Source organism: Staurois parvus, unplaced genomic scaffold (genome assembly GCF_062004578.1).
Source record: "Staurois parvus isolate SC_StPar_1 unplaced genomic scaffold, SC_StPar_1.0 ptg001578l, whole genome shotgun sequence".
Classification (NCBI taxonomy): Eukaryota; Metazoa; Chordata; class Amphibia; order Anura; family Ranidae; genus Staurois; species Staurois parvus.
Window position 1 is genome coordinate 370,001 of NW_028319374.1, and position 20,738 is coordinate 390,738.

Sequence of the window (20,738 nt, forward strand, 5' to 3'; positions counted from 1 at the left end):
TAAACGATGTTACTTTGTATCTCTCTATCTCCCGTCTGATCGATGTTTATAAACAATGTTACTTTGTATCTCTCTATCTCCCGTCTGATCGATGTTTATAAACAATGTTACTTTGTATCTCTCTATCTCCCGTCTGATCGATGTTTATAAACAATGTTACTTTGTATCTCTCCATCTCCCGTCTGATCGATGTTTATAAACGATGTTACTTTGTATCTCTCCATCTCCCGTCTGATCGATGTTTATAAACAATGTTACTTTGTATCTCTCCATCTCCCGTCTGATCGATGTTTATAAACAATGTTACTTTGTATCTCTATCTCCCGTCTGATCGATGTTTATAAACAATGTTACTTTGTATCTCTCCATCTCCCGTCTGATCGATGTTTATAAACGATGTTACTTTGTATCTCTCCATCCCCCGTCTGATCGATGTTTATAAACAATGTTACTTTGTATCTCTCCATCCCCCATCTGATTGATGTTTATAAACAATGTTACTTTGTATCTCTCCATCCCCCGTCAGACATACGGACATTACTACAGTAGATGAGATGAAGTGTCATTAGGAAGATGGATTTACATTCGGTGTAGCAATGAGAACGATCTCCTCCGGGGTCTCCTGACTCTCACATACAATACATCTTCTCATGGATGCCCAGATTCCATCAGACCCGTCTCCACGTATTTCCCAGATATGAGATACACTTCCTCCGGAGATGAATGGGATCGAACAATCTGCGATGAACGAGTTCTGGTGATTTGTTCTGGGGGTAGTAACATTGGCCCTTGGAGATGCTCATAACCCCCGCACCCCCCTCCCCGTACTTCCCCCCCCCCCCCCCCCGCACCCCCTCCCCCCCTTTAATGGGATGGTGAGGGATTGATTAGTAAAGTACACAAACACAACGATTTCCTCCTCATTATCCTCTTAGGAAGACGATTTATTATCTGGGAAATGTATTGAGAAGTGCCCCCCCTCACCCCCCCCCCCCCCGTATGGGGACAAGAAGGAGGTCGGGATTTATAAAGCTGATAGTTAATCTCCTTGTAAATAGAAGAATTAATAAATAATGTAAATAATAATAATGAATAAACAAAATATTCTTATTACTACTTATTTATTCATTATTATTTACATTATTCATTTTTTGTATTTTATTATTTTATTTATTTAGTATTAATTTTATTAATTCTTAGATTTATTATTGTTATTATTATTTTTAATAATAATAAAAAATAAAAAATAATTATAATAATAATAAAATCTAAGAATTAATACATTAATAATGGGAATAATAATAATGAATAAATAAGTATTAGTAGTAATAATAATAATAATTCTAAGAATTATTAAAATAATGTAAATAATAATGCATTAGTATTATTATTATTAATAATAATAATTCAATTATTATTATTATTACTACTGCTTATTATTTATTCATTATCATTATTTACAGTATTAATGTATTAATTCTTAGATTTTATTATTACTATTATTATTATTATTATTATTATTATTAATAATAATAATAATAATAATAATAAATCTAAGAATTAATACATTAATAATGTAAAAATTTATAATAATGAATAAGTAGTAGTAGTAACAACAACAATAAAAAAAATAATAATAAATCTAAGAATTATTAAATTAATAATGTAAATAATAATGCATTATTATTATTAATAATAATTATTATTACTACTTATGATTTATTCATTATCAATATTTACATTATTAATGTATTAATTCTTAGATGTTATTATTATTATTATTATCATTATTAATAATAATAATAATAATAATAAATCTAAGAATTAATACAGTAATAATGTAAATAATTATAATGAATGAATAATAAGTAATAATAATGAATAATACATCTAGGAATTAATAAAAAAAATACTAAAAATTAATAATGTAAATAATAATAATGAATAAATAATATTAATGTTATTACTGTATTATTGGCTTAATAATTAAAATGTTATTATTATTATTATTATTATTATTATTATTATTATTATTAATAATAATAATAAAAATAATAATTGTTATTTTATTATTATTATTATTATTTTGATAATTAACCCAATAATGAATACATTAATACCATTATTATTATTGTTATTATTAATCATATTAATATGATGACTAATAACAATAAATATTATTTAAGAAGTAATACAAATAAATTATAATAATTTTCTTAATATTTATTTAACAAAATATTAATTTTAATTTTTTTAACAATGTTAAATAATGTCTGGTCACCGACCACCCTTGTGTAACCCGGAGGGTGCCACCACTATACCCATCCACAGTTCTGAGGCTTCCTGTGTTGACTACAAGTGAAATCTTGCTACGATTTGCCAATACTCGAACCAACGACATCTATATGCTGCATGCCAATGGGCAGCACAACGGCTAAATGGTTTGCATTTCTGCCTGGCAGTACTAGAGTCGTTGGTTTGATTCCCAACCATGGCACTACCTGCCTGGAGTTTGCATGTTCTCCCTGTGCCTGCGTGGGTTTCCTCCGGGTACTCCGGTTCCTCCCACATTCCAAACACATGCTGGGAGGTGAATTGGCTCCTGTCTAAATTGGCCCTAGTATGTATGAATGTGAATTAGGGACCTTCGATTGTACGCTCCTCGGGGGCGGGGACTGATGTGAATGTACAACATATATGTAAAGCGCTGCGTAAATTAATGGCTATATACAGTCATGGCCGAAATTGTTGGCACCCTTGATATTTCTCCAGGAAATCATGTATTTCTCACGAAACGTATTGCATTAACACATGTTTTGCTATACACATGTTTATTCCCTTTGTGTGTATTGGGACAAAACAAAAAAAGGGAGGAAAGAAAGCAAATTCGACATAATGTCACACAAACCTCCAAAAATGGGCTGGACAAAAGTATTGGCACCCTTTCACAACTGCGGATAAATAAGAATGTTACAAGCATGTGATGCTCCTGTAAACTCACCTGGGGCAAGTAACAGGTGTGGGCAATATAGAAATCACACCTGAAAGCAGATAAAAAGGAGAGACGTTCACTTAACCTTTGCATTGTGTGTCTGTCTGTGCCACACTAAGCATGGACAACAGAAAGAGGAGACGAGAACTGTCTGAGGACCTGAGAACCAAAATTGTGGCAAAATATCAACAATCTCAAGGTTACAAGTCCATCTCCAGAGAACTAGATTTGCCTTTGTCCACAGTGCGCAACATTATCAAGAAGTTTGCAACCCATGGCACTGTAGCTAATCTCCCTGGTCGTGGACGGATGAGGAAAATTGATGAAAGATTGCAACGCAGAATAGTCCGGATGGTGGATAAGCAGCCCCAAACATGTTCCAAAGACATTCAAGCTGTCCTGCAGGCTCAGGGAGCATCAGTGTCAGCGCGAACTATCCGTCGACATTTAAATGAAATGAAACGCTATGGCAGGAGACCCAGGAGGACCCCACTGCTGACACAGAGACATAAAAAAGCAAGACTACAGTTTGCCAAAATGTACTTGAGTAAGCCAAAAGCCTTCTGGGAAAACGTCTTGTGGACAGATGAGACCAAGATAGAGCTTTTCGGTAAAGCACATCATTCTACTGTTTACCGAAAACGGAATGAGGCCTACAAAGAACAAAACACAGTACCTACGGTAAAATATGGTGGAGGTTCAATGATGTTTTGGGGTTGTTTTGCTGCCTCTGGCACTGGGTGCCTTGACTGTGTGCAAGGCATCATGAAATCTGAGGATTACCAAAGGATTTTGGGTCGCACTGTAGGGCCCAGTGTCAGAAAGCTGGGTTTGCGTCCAAGATCCTGGGTCTTCCAGCAGGACAATGACCCCAAACATACGTCAAAAAGCACTCAGAAATGGATGGCAAAGAAGCGCTGGAGAGTTCTGAAGTGGCCAGCAATGAGCCCAGATCTAAATCCCATTGAACACCTGTGGAGAGATCTTAAAATTGCTGTTGGGAAAAGGTGTCCTTCCAATAAGAGAGACCTGGAGCTGTTTGCAAAGGAAGAGTGGTCCAAAATTCCGGGTGAGAGGTGTCAGAAGCTTATTGATGGTTATAGGAAGCGACTGATTTCAGTTATGTTTTCCAAAGGGTGTGCAACCAAATATTAAGTTAAGGGTGCCAATACTTTTGTCCAGCCCATTTTTGGGGTTTTGTGTGACATTATGTCATATTTGCTTTTCTGCCTCTGTTTTATATTTGTTCCAATACATACAAAGGGAATAAACATGTGTATAGCAAAACATGTGTTAATGCAATACCTTTTTTGTGTGAAATACTTGATTTTCAGGAAAAATATCAAGGGTGCCAACAATTTCGGCCATGACTGTAAGTACCTGAAATAAATAAATGCCACATTTGTGAAAATCCCCCCCCCCCCGGGTCCCAATATATTGACCTTTGGAATTTCCATTTGCTTCCGGTCTGGAAATGAAGGGAAGGAAAAATACTGCTGTTGTCGGCAATGAGGGAAGGGGCGGGGATAGTAGTGACATCATCGCCTACATATGGCGACGCGGCCATCTTTGGACCATAACGTTGGTATGGAAATTAAGGAATATATGTAACATGCAGGGTCGAAGTTATTTCAGTGGATCTGCACTCCTGCCATCGTCCCGCTCGCTCTATAGCTGTGATATTCTACTGTTATATTACCATATAAGGGCATAAATATATATCTGCGCATTACCTTCTCTATTCATCCGTTATCTCTTACGTTGTTCGGTATTTTATCCATCGCAAATATAACTTCAATCATTAAGATATCAAGAACTAAACCCTACTAATACCACCCCCTCTCCCCTCCCCCGGTACTGGACAATGTAGACAGAGACTAATTCTGCTCATTAAAGGATAAAGGAGGATAATCCTCATCTCCTTCCTGTGTGGCCTTCCTCCTCTGCGCACCCCAGACACCTCGCCCTCCACCCCCCCGCCCGCCTGTAGGTCGGCACATGACATACGCGTCTGCTTCCATTTTTATTATACACCCTGGATACACGCAGTCAAACTGTGGTCTGACCGCAGCAACACACATCCAAAAATAAAAAATAAATAAATAGCAGTTTAATTAAATTAAAATACATTTAAGTTTCTTTTTGGTGAAACGATACGGTTAAAAAAAAAAATCGAGAAAATAATTGAAAAAAAAAATGAAAAAAACAAAACATCGATATAAATGCAATCACACCAAAAATAAATAAATTGCAGTTTAATTAAATGAGAACACATTCAGATTTCTTTTTGGTGAACCAATACGGTTTAAAAAAAAAATTGAGATAATAAATGAATAAAAAAAATTTAAAAAAAAATCGATATAAACGCAATCACACCAAAAATAAAAATAAATAAATAAATAGCAGTTTAGTTAAATGAAAACACATTGAGATTTATTTTTGGTGAACCGATACGGTTTAAAAAAAAAATCAAGATAATAAATGAAAAAAAAAAAAATCGATATGAACTCAATCACACCAAAAATTAAACAAAAATAAATAGCAGTTTAATTAAATGAATACGCATTGAGATTTTTTTTGGTGAACCGACACGGTTTAAAAAAAAATTTGAGATATTAAATGAAAAAAAAAAAAAAAATGCTCGATATAAACGCAATCACTTAAATTTAAAAAAAATGCTCAATATAAACGCAATCACTGAAATCTCAGAAACGTTCATGTGTGAATCAATTTTCAAAAAGCATTTCAATCTTTTTTTTTGTTTTTTTTTTAAACTGAAGCTTTTATTAATTTTTTGGTCACATGGAGAAACATGGCAGCTTCCTGCTTCAGTGGTTGCTAAGAAAGCAGTGGGCGCTGGCACCTGCCATGTCCTTACCAACCACTGGCATCACCCCATCCATTCACTGGCATGGCTGAAAATCCTCAGCAATGAGGGAAGGGGCGGGGATAGTGGTGACATCATCGCCAACATGTGGCGACATGGCCACTTTTGGACCATAACGTTGCCCAAGTATGGCGACATGGTCACTTTTGGACCATAACATTGCCCAAGTATGGTGACATGGCCACTTGTGGACCATAACATTGCCCAAGTATGGTAACATGGCCACTTTTGGACCATAACTTAGCCCAAGTATGGTGACATGGCCACTTTTGGACCGTAACATTGCCCAAGTATGGCGACATGGCCACTTTTGGACCGTAACATTGCCCAAGTATGGTGACATTTCCACTTTTGGACCGTAACATTGCAAAAGTATGGAGACATGGCCACTTTTGGACCATAACGTTGCACAAGTATGGTGACATTTCCACTTTTGGACCACAAAATTGCCCAAGTATGGTGACATGGCCACTTTTGGACCATAACGTTGCACAAGTATGGCGACATGGCCACTTTTGGACCGTAACATTGCCCAAGTATGGTGACATGGCCACTTTTTGACCGTAACATTGCCCAAGTATGGTGACATTTCCACTTTTGGACCACAACATTGCCCAAATATGGTGACATGGCCACTATTGGACCATAACGTTGCCCAAGTATGGCGACATGGCCTCTTTTGGACCGTAACATTGCCCAAGTATGGTGACATTTCCACTTTTGGACCACAACATTGCCCAAGTATGGTGACATGGCCACTTTTTGACCGTAACATTGCCCAAGTATGGTGACATTTCCACTTTTGGACCACAACATTGCCCAAATATGGTGACATGGCCACTATTGGACCATAACGTTGCCCAAGTATGGCGACATGGCCTCTTTTGGACCGTAACATTGCCCAAGTATGGTGACATGGCCTCTTTTGGACCGTAACATTGCCCAAGTATGGCGACATGGCCACTTTTGGACCGTAACATTGCCCAAGTATGGTGACATGGCCACTTTTGGACCGTAACATTGCCCAAGTATGGCGACATGGCCACTTTTGGACCGTAACATTGCCCAAGTATGGTGACATGGCCACTTTTGGACCGTAACATTGCCCAAGTATGGCGACATGGCCACTTTTGGACCATAACGTTGCCCAAGTATGGTGACATGGCCTCTTTTGGACCGTAACATTGCCCAAGTATGGCGACATGGCCACTTTTGGACCGTAACATTGCCCAAGTATGGTGACATGGCCACTTTTGGACCGTAACATTGCCCAAGTATGGCGACATGGCCACTTTTGGACCGTAACGTTGCCCAAGTATGGTGACATGGCCTCTTTTGGACCGTAACATTGCCCAAGTATGGCGACATGGCCACTTTTGGACCGTAACATTGCCCAAGTATGGTGACATGGCCACTTTTGGACCGTAACATTGCCCAAGTATGGCGACATGGCCACTTTTGGACCACAATGTTGCCCTAATATGGCCACGGCCATATATGGGCAGTGATTACGCCACTATCCCCGCCCCTTCCCTGATATTGCCAATGATAACTAGAAGAGAGGTAATTTAGCAAGTGGCCATCGTCATTTTTTTTGTAATTGAACGACTTATTAAAACTGTGGGTGTGTTTTTATCGACACTTTGCTTTTTTTTTGTGAATGAGTAGGAGTATCTACCCCTTACTCATTCCTGGGGAGGGGAAGTACCTGGGGGCTCATGTGCTGTTAAAGGGGGCTTCCAGATCCAAATAAGACCCTCACAAACACCGGGGCAGGGCAGTGGGGAAGAGGCGTAGTCCAATAAAGAACACACAAATTCCCTGAAGGACTGGGAACCGGGCTTGGATTTAAGGGGAAGTGCCATACAAAAAAAGAGCCTGAAGCCCCCCCCCCCAAAAAAAAAAAATCCACACCAGATCCTTACCTGGCAAGCCAGAAAAGGGGGGGAGGGACAAGTGTATGCCCTCCTGAGCCATACTAGGCCACATGCCCTCAACAGGGAGGTGGGGGACCTTGTTGATGAGGGCAAAGGCCTCATCCCCCACAATAATCCTCTAATACAGGGGGTCTCCAAACTATGACCCTCCAGGTGTTGAGGAACTGCAAGTCCCATGAGGCCTTGCAAGACTCTGACTCCCAGAGGCAGAGGCATGATGGGACTTGTAGTACTTCAACAGCTGGAGGGCCATAGTTTTGAAACCCCTGTATGAGAGGATTATTGTGGGGGATGAGGCCTTTGCCCTCATCAACAAGGTCCCCCACCTTGGAGACCCCAGCTCTAATACAATGAAGCCGGCTACTCAGCGACATCCATCGTATCAATTCTTTATTCGCTACATGCCAGGATACAGCAGTAACACCCCCAACGCGTTTCGTCCAAAGCCTTACGGCATGCTTACAGCTGTTCACCTAATCCAAAATGCGCCTGCGCGCGCTTGCGCCATTTTAATCCTTGCGCGCAACAAAAACGCTAGGCATCTGGGGTGAAGTTTAAATGCACGTTGAGTGCTCGTCAAACGCACGCAGGTTGGTAAATAGTGCGCGCGAGCGCGGTAGGCGGTGCATTTGTTCAGGATCGGAATTTTGAGGAAGTGCGAAGGCCTAAACGCGCCTTGCAACAGCACTTTTGAAATGCGTTTAGAAGGTGTTACCAGCTGAGATGATAGCACAAGAATCCAGACATTCCCCGCGACACAAACGCATCAAAAATGCATCGTCATAGGATAAATATGTTCAATGGGTAGCCATGGTATCTAAAATCTGAAACCTATTGTAGGTTACAAAGTAACAACATCTGATTCATCCAGCAAGGCGCAAACCAGGCGCAACGTATACACAGGGATACAATGTAACGCCAAGCTGTCTGACGTATCGCCGCCGACATCCATGCGGCGACCTTGTCATGGAGAGGAATTATTTGTAAAGTGAAAAATTTAAATCTGGTGAAACATTTGGTGCAATTTAAAAAATATACACTCTATATAAGATGACAGCCGCACTTTTTCGGGGGCGGGGGGGGGGGGGGAATAAATATCTATTTAAAAAAAAATCAAAGCAGTAACAAAAAAATGGAATCAACACAGTAACAAAAAAAATTAAAACACAGTAACAAAAAAATTAAATCAACCCAGTAACAAAAAAAATGAATACACAGTAACAAAAAAATTAAATAAAAACAGTAACTAAAAAAAGACATCAAAACAGTAACAAAAAAATGAAAATCAGAACAGTAACAAAAATTTTAAATGAAAACAGTAACAAAAAAAATTTAATGAAAACAGTAACAAAAATTTTAAATGAAAACAGTAACAAAAAAAATTTAATGAAAACAGTAACAAAAATTTTAAATGAAAACAGTAACAAAAAAAATTTAATGAAAACAGTAACAAAAAATGAAATCAACACAGTAACTAAAAAAAATTAAATCAAAACAGTAGCAAAAAAAAAATGAAGTCAAAATAGTAACAAAAAAAATGAAATCAACACAGTAACAAAAAAAAGTAAAATCAAAATAGGAACAAAAAAAATGGAAGCAACACAGTAGCAAAAAAAATGAAATCAACACAGTAACAAAAAAAATGAAATCAACATAGTAACAAAAAAATGAAATCAAAACAGTAACAAAAAAAAATAAAATCAAAATAGGACCAAAAAAATGAAATCAACACAGCAACAAAAAAAATTAAAACAAAACAATAACAAAAAAATTAAATCAAAACTGTAACAAAAAAAATGAAATTAAAACAGTAACAAAAAAATGACATTAAAACAGTAACAAAAAAATGAAATCAACACAGTAACAAAAAAAAATGAAATTGAAACAGTAACAATAAAAATGAAAAGAAAATAGTAACAAAAAAAATGAAATCAAGACAGTAATAAAAAAATGAAATCAACACAGTAATAAAAAATGAGATCAAAACAGTAACAAAAAATGAAATCAAAACAGTAACAAAAAAAATTAAATCGAAACAGTAACAATAAAAAAGTGAAATGCGTTTTTCCTTCTATTCTAGGTACGTGAAATTGCAACAAAACTGCAGAAAAAGTCGTGCAAGAACTACTATAGAAATTGCGGCGCAGCGAATCAGACGTGGTGAGACACCGACATTCGCATTCATTAGATGCACTGGAGCAGCTGTACTTGCAGAGCACAAAGTGCACGATCCATTTGCCTTTCATAAATCGACCCCCAAGACCGGCCATAGACGAGTCAAAAACCAAACACTCTGTCAATCGAAAAAATAAAAACGAAAATGGCGCATACGATGGTGTCATCATTTGTTTCATTTTTCGACAAAAAAAAAAAATCCAGCATGTTGGATTGCGTCATGAAGATCGCAGCAGAACGATTCGACGTGAATTTAGTTCGTTTTTCGACTCATCTATGGCCACCAATAGACGAGTTGAAAACCAAACATTCTGTCGATCAAAAAAAAAAAAACTAGGAAAATGGCGCCTACGATGGCGTCATCATTTGTTTCATTTTTCTACAAACAAAAAAAAAATAAAAAACCCCCAGCATGTTGGATCAGGCATGTTCGATTGCGTCACAAAAATCGCGGCACGCGAATGATGTAAAAACCAAACGCTTCGCCGATCGATGTGAATTTTGATCGGTTTCTGACTCATCTATGTATTTACATTACAAAAAAAAAGAAAAAAAGAAGCAGACGACCCGCTACAGTGAAAAGTCCAATAAATCGCTCTTCGTACATTTCATTTCCATACTGACAGATCGTTCCCCAGACAAGACCACGTGTGTATGTGATCGCAGATCTGACATGTATGTGTATGTGCTCGCAGATCTGACATGTATGTGTGTGTGTGCTCACAGATCTGACATGTATGTGTGTGTGCTCACAGATCTGACATGTATGTGTGTGTGTGCTCACAGATCTGTCATGCATGTGTGTGTGTGCTCACAGATCTGACATGTATGTGTGAGTGTGCTCACAGATCTGTCATGTATGTGTGTGTGTGCTCACAGATCTGTCATGTATGTGTGTGTGTGTGCTCACAGATCTGACATGTATGTGTGTGTGCTCACAGATCTGACATGTATGTGTGTGTGCTCACAGATCTGACATGTATGTGTGTGTGTGTGCTCACAGATCTGACATGTATGTGTCTGTGTGCTCACAGATCTGACATGTATGTGTGTGTGTGCTCACAGATCTGTCATGTATGTGTGTGTGTGCTCACAGATCTGTCATGTATGTGTGTGTGCTCACAGATCTGACATGTATGTGTGTGTGTGTGCTCACAGATCTGTCATGTATGTGTGTGTGCTCACAGATCTGACATGTATGTGTGTGTGCTCACAGATCTGTCATGTATGTGTGTGTGCTCACAGATCTGTCCTGTGGCTGCTGAGCCTCACAATCACCTGTCAGCCAGCAACTGCCTGTGTTGGGTTACCTGCAGCTCCATGGTGACTTCCCAGCCCGGGATCTCTCAGCAGCCGTCACCGGAGAGTCACTTCCATATGTCTGCCCGACACCAAACGTCACCAATCCGGCGGAGAGTCAGCGGAGAGACACTTCCATATGTCTGCCCGACACCAAACGTCACCAATCCGGCAAAGAGTCAGCGGAGAGACACTTCCATGTGTCTGCCCGACACCAAACGACACCAATCCGGCGGAGAGTCACCGGAGAGACACTTCCATGTGTCTGCCCGACACCAAACGACACCAATCCGGCGGAGAGTCACCGGAGAGACACTTCCATGTGTCTACCCGACACCAAACGACACCAATCCGGTGGAGAGTCACAATGAGGAAGTTTAAGGTGAAGCCGGGGATGTGCAACACACACAGGAAAGGAGGCGGAAAAATCTCCAACATACAGTCACAGTACATTCACAACACATTCACCTCATAGTCACAATGAAGTTACATTTCATTCACAACACATTCACCTCATAGTCACAATGCAGTCACATTACATTCACAACACATTCACCGCAGAGTCACAATACATTCACAACACATTCACCGCAGAGTCACAATACATTCACAACACATTCACCGCAGAGTCATAGTACAGTCACAGTACATTCACAACACATTCACAGCATAGTCATAGTACATTCACTGCATTGTCACAGTACATTCACAACACATTCACCGCAGAGTCACAATGCAGTCACATTACATACATATCACATTCATCGCAGAGTCACAATGCAGTCACATTACATACATATCACATTCACCGCAGAGTCACAATGCAGTCACAGTACATTCATATCACATTCACCGCAGAGTCACAATACATTCACAACACATTCACCGCAGAGTCGCAATGCAGTCACATTACATTCACAACACATTCACCGCAGAGTCACAATGCAGTCACATTACATACATATCACATTCACCGCAGAGTCACAATGCAGTCACAGTACATTCATATCACATTCACCGCAGAGTCACAATACATTCACAACACATTCACCGCAGAGTCGCAATGCAGTCACATTACATTCACAACACATTCACCGCAGAGTCACAATGCAGTCACATTACATTCATATCACATTCACCGCAGAGTCACAATGCAGTCACATTACATTCATATCACATTCACCGCAGAGTCACAATACATTCACAACACATTCACCGCAGAGTCGCAATGCAGTCACATTACATTCACAACACATTCACCGCAGAGTCGCAATGCAGTCACATTACATTCACAACACATTCACCGCAGAGTCACAATGCAGTCACATTACATTCATATCACATTCACCGCAGAGTCACAATGCAGTCATAACTATACATAAACGGGTGCAGTGTGAATGCGGATCAGGAAATGACGGCTCCTTGGAACCAAATCCAGATATAACGTGTCAATAGTGCAAATAATAAATGGTGAGCCGTGATAGGAGAGGGGGTGATAAAATCACATGACATTCTACAGATATTGTGCAGGATTATGAGGCCGCACAAGGTGGTTAGAGCGATGAATATGTCCAACCAATGAATGTGGGGTCCAAGAATCCAGCATGGGTGCTCCAATCTCCTACTCCGAAGTGACGGATGGTGGGACTTGTAAGAAGTGAATTGCGCACTCACCAGATGTGCAATATTAACACACATTTCAGATTACAGCCAGATCATCCAATCATGCACAGCCAGGTTCCTGTTCCCTTTAGGGTCCTCCAATGGGTATCAGTACATCAGGTTTCCTCTAAGATAGGCTCTGTGATTGGTTAGACTCACAGAGAGTCCAAAAAAGGACGCCGCATAGCGTGATACTGTATTATCAGAGGAGTTTATTCATCCCAAAGCACGGTGCACAAACAAAAGCAAAAAACACTGACCATGTGTTTTCAAAGATGGCCGCCAGCGGCGGCGTGACGTCAAGACACTGTAGCTCCTCCCTGACATGTTTCGTGCTCTAGCACATAGTCTTATGCATACCCCCTATGACTATGTGCTAGAGCACAAAACGTGTCAGGGAGGAGCTACAGCATCTTGACGTCACACCGCTGCTGGCGACCATCTTTGAAAACACCATTCCCACTCCAGTCGGTCTCGGTCCCAGGCATGTTTGAAGCCACTTACTGCTGACCGACTCCCCACCTCCGCTGGAAGTCTGTGCCAGCCATCAACTACCCCTTCAGTACAATAATACTTCCTGAGGCCAGTCCTGGAATGTCCTCCCATTGGTTGGAGGTCACATCCCCATGTTCTTCATGTTGACTTGATACTGAAAATCTCGCTCTCCCGAACGCTTTTCCCCCCCGTCATGTATTCATGGTCTGAGCCATGTGTCCCCCCCCCCCCCCTTGTTGTCCCTTTTCTCCTCCAGACTGGTCATGTGACATTCCTCAAGTGTCTCCTGATCCTTCAGACCTTCCACCATTTGTGTTCCCGTCTCTGGACTCCTATCAATACCTGTATGGAAGTGAGGTCTCCAGAGCTGGACCCAGGATTCTAAATGAGGTGCAACTAAAGATCTATATAGAGGGATCGGGACCTCCTTCCTCCTGCCAGTGACCCCTCTAGTGATATAAAGATCTATATAGAGGAATCAGGACCTCCTTCCTCCTGCCGGTGATCCCTCTAGTGATGTAAAGATCTATATAGAGGAATCGGGCCCTCCTTCCTCCTGCCAGTGACCCCTCTAGTGATATAAAGATCTATATAGAGGAATCGGGACCTCCTTCCACCTGCCGGTGACCCCTCTAGTGATATAAAGATCTATATAGAGGAATCAGGACCTCCTTCCTCCTGCCGGTGACCCCTCTAGTGATATAAAGATCTATATAGAGGAATCAGGACCTCCTTGCACCTGCCGGTGACCCCTCTAGTGATATAAAGATCTATATAGAGGAATCAGGACCTCCTTCCTCCTGCCGGTGACCCCTCTAGTGATATAAAGATCTATATAAAGGAATCAGGACCTCCTTTCTCCTGTGGTGACCCCTCTAGTGATATAAAGATCTATACAGAGGAATCAGGACCTCCTTTCTCCTGTGGTGACCCCTCTAGTGATATAAAGATCTATACAGAGGAATCAGGACCTCCTTCCTCCTGCCGGTGACCCCTCTAGTGATATAAAGATCTATATAGAGGAATCAGGACCTCCTTTCTCCTGTGGTGACCCCTCTAGTGATATAAAGATCTATACAGAGGAATCAGGACCTCCTTCCTCCTGCCGGTGACCCCTCTAGTGATATAAAGATCTATATAGAGGAATCAGGACCTCCTTTCTCCTGTGGTGACCCCTCTAGTGATATAAAGATCTATACAGAGGAATCAGGACCTCCTTCCTCCTGCCGGTGACCCCTCTAGTGATATAAAGATCTATACAGAGGAATCAGGACCTCCTTCCTCCTGCCGGTGACCCCTCTAGTGATATAAACACGGCAACACCTCCCCAGATGCCCTCACCCACATCATATCCTTGTTGCCCACCTTCCATGATCTGCCCCAGTCAATCAAGGGTCAGCACAGAATAAGCCGCATGGAAAGGGCAGAGGTGCCACTCCTGCCATCTTAAAAATTGGCGGACCACCAATGGTGGAGGCACAGCTGCTGCCGCCATCTTGTTGACTGGCCTGCCTGGAATCTAGGGAACCCACAATCCTTCCTCACGGCCAAGGAGCAGTTCGTAGGTCTGTAGGCACCTTCATACATTGGAAGAAAAACTAGCAGTTGCCTTCAAACTATTCAGTTGTATCGAGTGCATGGTGTAACCCGATTTACATTCCAATTTCTGATTGACTTCACACAGGCTGGACAGGGTCAGCCAAAAGGTCCAAACGTGGCCCTGGGGCCATCAAATTCCCAGGTCTGGTTCAAGTGTAAGGGATCAGCTAGAGATGAGGGGCACGTTTGCTCACATTTGGATGATCAGGCCTCAGAGACCTATAGTAATGAACTTGGGAGGGACCAGGAAAGGAGAAGGCTCGCCTATGAAATGTTGGACTTCACACGTATGTTCCAGGTTCTTCATACAAGCTGCTGGATGTGGTTTTTCACAGCTCCATCTGATCTCCCGGAATCTGGAAGTTTCCTTTTCAGGATTTATTAAAGGATTTCCTGAGAGCCAGAGATGGATAGTCTGTGTCTCCCGAAGCCGCCTTGTTACAGGAGATGGCCTGAAGCTGAAGGCAACCTCTCCGTAGGGATGGATGTTTGTTGGGGGGGGGGGGGGGGGGGAGTCGATGCAGAACTCAACATAAAACTTTTCCTTTGTTATAATGGGACAGAGAGGGGAAGGGTTCGATGTCTGGTCTCTGCAGGGTGGTCTTCCCCCACCCTTGGTCCTGCCGGGATATGACCTTCTAGGTGGACAACCCTCCAGAGGGCTTCAGACAACACCAAGGTCACCCCATAATGCTGAGGTCGTATGGCTGGTGTCACCAACCCGCTGCTCAGAACAAGATTTCCCACACACTATGGAAGGAAAATCATCCAATGGATGTACATCTGCTGCAAGCTGAAACCGATCAAATGTATACATCGAACACCCTACAATTCGGTCGGGAAGGACCATTTTCTATCTTTTCCATTTACAGACCATAAAGGAACATAGCGATGGTGTCTCCCGAACGCTTCTGTCACCTCTCTACATCCCCTCAATTGCATCCCCTGTACCCCCATCCCTCTGCATCCCCTGCACCCCTCCAACTACATCCCCTGTACCCCCATCTTTCTGCATCCCCTGCACCCCTCCAACTACATCCCCTGCACCCCCTCCCTTTGCATCCCCTGCACCCCTCCAACTACATCCCCTGCACCCCCTCCCTTTGCATCCCCTATACCCCTCTTCCCAATGCCCCCTGCACTTCTCCAACTACATCCCCTGCACCACCATCTCTCTGCATCCCCTGTACCCCTCCAACTACATCCCCTGCACCCCCATCTCTCTGCATTTCCTGCACCCCTCCAACTACATCTTCTGCACCCCTTCACTTTGAGTCTCCTACAGCTCTAACCTCTGAACCCCCTGTATCCCTCCTCCTACATCCCCTGCACCCCCTCCCTTTGCATCCCCTGCACCCCACCAACTACATCCCCTGCACCCCCTCCTTTTGCATCCCCTGCACCCCTCCAACTACATCCCTTGCACCCCCTCCCTTTGCATCCCCTGTACCCCTCTTCCCAATGTCCCCTGCACTTCTCCAACTACCTCCCCTGCACCCCCTCCCTTTGCATCCTCTGTACCCCTCTTCCTACATCCCCTGCACCCCTTCAACTAAATACCCTGCACCCCCTTTCTTTGCATCCCCTGTACAGAATATAACTGGATATAACATTTATAGGGAAAGTTGATCCAGGGAATATCCGATTGCCTCTCGGGGGATCAGGGAGGATTTTTTTTCCCTGTAGGAGGAAATTGGATCGTGCTTTGCTGGGGTTTTTTTGCCTTCCTCTGGATCAACTGTGGGTGTAGGATTATAACTTTTTTTTTCTATGGTTGAACTGGATGGACTTTTTTCTGTCAGACTAACTAGGCAACTATGTAACCCCAAACCTCTGCATCCCCTGCACCACTTCACTCTGTATACCCTGCACCACCTCCCTCTGTATCCCCTGCACCCCTCCACCTACATCCTCTGTACCCCCTACATGTACATCCCCTGCACCCCTCTACCTACATCCCCTGAATGCCTCCACACTACAGTCCCTGCACCCCTCCAACTACATCCCCTACACCCCCTCCCTTTGCATCCCCTTCACCCCTCTACGTACATCCTCTGCATCCCCAACTTTGCATCCCCTGAACCCCTCCACCCAGGGGTGGACTGACAACTCATTTGGCCCCTGGGCAATAGGGGATCATGAAGCCCCTGTGCCCTCACCCACACTCAAACCACACCCAAAATAGCCTATGAAAGGTACCAGAGGCATCTCATTCGGACCCCTACTGACCCTGGGCCCTCGGGCACTGCCTGAGTGCCCAAATGGCCAGTCCGCCCCTGCCTCCACCTACATCCCCTGCACCCCCAACCTCTGCAACCCCTGTACCACTTCCCTCTGCCTATCCTGCACCACTTCCTTCTACATCCCCTGCACCCCCAACCTCTGCATTCCCTGCACCCCTCTACCTACATCCCCTGTACTCCTTCACTCCACATCCTCTGCACCCCCAAACGCTGCATTTCCTGTACCCATCCACCCACATCTCCTGCACCCCTTCCCTCGGCATCTCACACACCTAGAACATCGGCAATCTCTGTACCCTTCTGTTTACATCCCCTGCACCCCTCTAACTACATCTCCTGTACCCCTCTATCTACATCCCCTGCACCACTTCCCTCTGCATCCTCTTCACCCCCATTCGCTGTATTCCTTGAACCCCTCCACCTACAACTCCCGCACCCCTTCCCTCGGCATATCCTACACCTCTAACCTCTGCGACCACTGTACCCCTCCAAACTGCATCCCCTGGACCCCTTTACTTGCATGCCCTGTATCACTTCCCTCTACATTCTCTGTACCCAGGGGCGGACTGACCATTCCGGCGCTAGGGTACTGCCCGAGGGCTCGGGGTCAGTAGGGGGCCCCATGAGATGCCCCTAGTAGCTATCATAGGCTGTTTTGGGTGTGGTTGAGTGTGGGAGAGGACACAGGGGCCCCATGATCCCCTATTGCCCGGGGGCCCCATGAGTTGCCAGTCCTCCCCTGTCTGTACCCCTCCACCTGTCTCCCCTGCTCATCTCCACTTGCATCCCGTGCACCCCTCCACACTACATCCACTGTACTCTTCTACCTACATCCACTGAAGCCCCTCCCTCTGAATCCCTCCCCCTACATTCACTGCACCCCACCACACAACATCCCCTGTACTCCTTCCCTCTGCATCCCCTACAAAGGAAAGGAAACCAGGAAAGAAATGATCACAGTCTGAAGTTCCTGAGTCTTGGCACCCCCCCTAGAACCCGGTCAACGAGCCTATGGGCTTCCTCTAATAAATGTAGTCCTCCCTTAAGAGGTGAAATTAAAGGAAGCCCTAAATCCTAAAACTTGGAGCCCTCAGCATGTAGCATACATCAGACCGTGTGGCACAAACGCATCAGGCTCTAACAAAATACTCCGTAACCAACGCACCTTCTTTTTATATCATTTCCCGAAACAAGCGTAAGCCATTTCTGGACAAATAATGACGGGACAACTCTCATCGGGAGGGTTCTTCCTCTGAAAAAGTCCATAAAATGAGATTTGTGGAACGTTTTACGCTGGGACACAGAGATCTCTTTATCTCTGCCATGGAGGCAGCAACACGAAGGAGCTTAGCTGGACGGCTTCTGGTTCAGCTATGAGTTAATTAAGTGTCAGGATGACATCAGAATTAGAAGCATCACGCTAATTAGATTAGAGTAATTAGGCTACCTTAGGGAAGCTGCCACTAATCGGGATGAGAGGAGATAAATGAATTGTAACTAATTATTGCTAGCTGGTCTAGCGGAACCTATGTACGGTTCAATGACTCCTGTCTCTTATCCTCCATAAAGGCCTGTGCTGGGATTGTCCCACCGATTCCTAATCCTCGCCCCTTCACTGAAAGAGACTGGACTATTCCTGGTTCTTACCCTATACTTAGCAATGTTGAAACTGGTCCTGGTCTCCACCCTTCACCGAAAGTGCGAAATCTATTCCTGGTTCTCACCCTACACTAGGAATGTTCAACTTGGTCCTGGTCTCCATCCTTCACCAAAAGTGCGAAATCTATTCCTGGTTCTCTCCCTGCACTAGGAATATTCAATGTGGTCCTGGTCTCCACCTTTCACTGAAAGTGCGAAATCTATTCCTGGTTCTCACAGTACAATAGGAATGTTCAAAGTAGTCCTGGTCTCCATCCTTCACCGAAAGTGCAAAATCTATTCCTGGTTCTCACCCTGCACTAGGAATGTTCAACGTGGTCCTGGTCTCCACCTTTCACCTAAAGTGCTAAATTTATTCCTAGTTCTCACCCTACACTAGGAATGTTCAACGTGGTCCTGGTCTCCATCCTTCACCGAAAGTGCAAATTCTATTCCTGGTTCTCACCGTACACTAGGAATGTTCAACGTGGTCCTGGTCTCCATCCTTCACCAAAAGTTCGAAATCTATTCCTGGTTCTCTCCCTGCACTAGGAATATTCAATGTGGTCCTGGTCTCCATCCTTCACCAAAAGTGCAAATTCTATTCCTGGTTCTCACCGTACACTAGGAATGTTCAACGTGGTCCTTGTCTCCACCCTTCACCGAAAGTGCGAAATCTATTCCTGGTTCTCACCCTACACTAGGAATGTTCAACTTGGTCCTGGTCTCCATCCTTCACCAAAAGTGCGAAATCTATTCCTGGTTCTCTCCCTGCACTAGGAATATTCAATGTGGTCCTGGTCTCCACCTTTCACCGAAAGTGCGAAATCTATTCCTGGTTCTCACAGTACAATAGGAATGTTCAAAGTAGTCCTGGTCTCCATCCTTCACCGAAAGTGCAAAATCTATTCCTGGTTCTCACCCTGCACTAGGAATGTTCAACGTGGTCCTGGTCTCCACCTTTCACCTAAAGTGCTAAATTTATTCCTAGTTCTCACCCTACACTAGGAATGTTCAACGTGGTCCTGGTCTCCATCCTTCACCGAAAGTGCAAATTCTATTCCTGGTTCTCACCGTACACTAGGAATGTTCAACGTGGTCCTGGTCTCCATCCTTCACCAAAAGTTCGAAATCTATTCCTGGTTCTCTCCCTGCACTAGGAATATTCAATGTGGTCCTGGTCTCCATCCTTCACCGAAAGTGCAAATTCTATTCCTGGTTCTCACCGTACACTAGGAATGTTCAACGTGGTCCTGGTCTCCATCCTTCACCAAAAGTTCGAAATCTATTCCTGGTTCTCACTGTACACTAGGAATGTTCAATGTGGTCCTGGTCTCTATCCTTCACCAAAAGTGCTAAATTTATTCCTGGTTCTCACCCTACACCAGGAATGTTCAACGTGGTCCTGGTCTCCATTCTTCACCGAGAGTGAGAAATCTATTCCTGGTTCTCATTCTACACTAGGAATGTTCAACGTGGTCCTGGTCTCCATCCTTCATCGAAAGTGCTAAATTTATTCCTGGTTCTCACCCTACACCAGGAATGTTCAACGTGGTCCTGGTCTCCATCCTTCACCGAAAGTGCGAAATCTATTCCTGGTTCTCACCCTACACTAGGAATGTTCAACGTGGTCCTGGTCTCCACCCTTCACGGAAAGTGCTAAATTTATTCTTGTTCCTCAGTCTACATGGGGTTTGTCAACTTATTCCGGGTCATGAGCCTGCAGGGCAAGTGTCCACACTAGTCCTGGTTCTCGCTCTGCTTGGGAATGTCCAACCTATTCCTGGTCTTTACTCTACAGGAAAAATGTC

General features: G+C 43.3%; 1 protein-coding gene across 3 annotated transcripts in view; it reads right to left on the minus strand.

Annotated features, from left to right (window-relative positions):
- Positions 1-20,738, minus strand: part of PDE2A (phosphodiesterase 2A) — a 684,164-nt gene that overhangs the window by 337,064 nt on the left and 326,362 nt on the right. Inside the window, exon 1 of one of the 3 annotated variants that reach the window (XM_089662879.1) lies at positions 11,302-11,586. The exons of the other annotated variants lie outside the window; for them this stretch is intronic. Coding sequence (XP_089519005.1) covers positions 11,302-11,313 — 12 coding nt within the window. The 5' untranslated portion in view covers positions 11,314-11,586. Of the gene's footprint in view, positions 1-11,301; positions 11,587-20,738 lie in introns of those variants that run through there. 3 annotated transcript variants of the gene reach the window in all.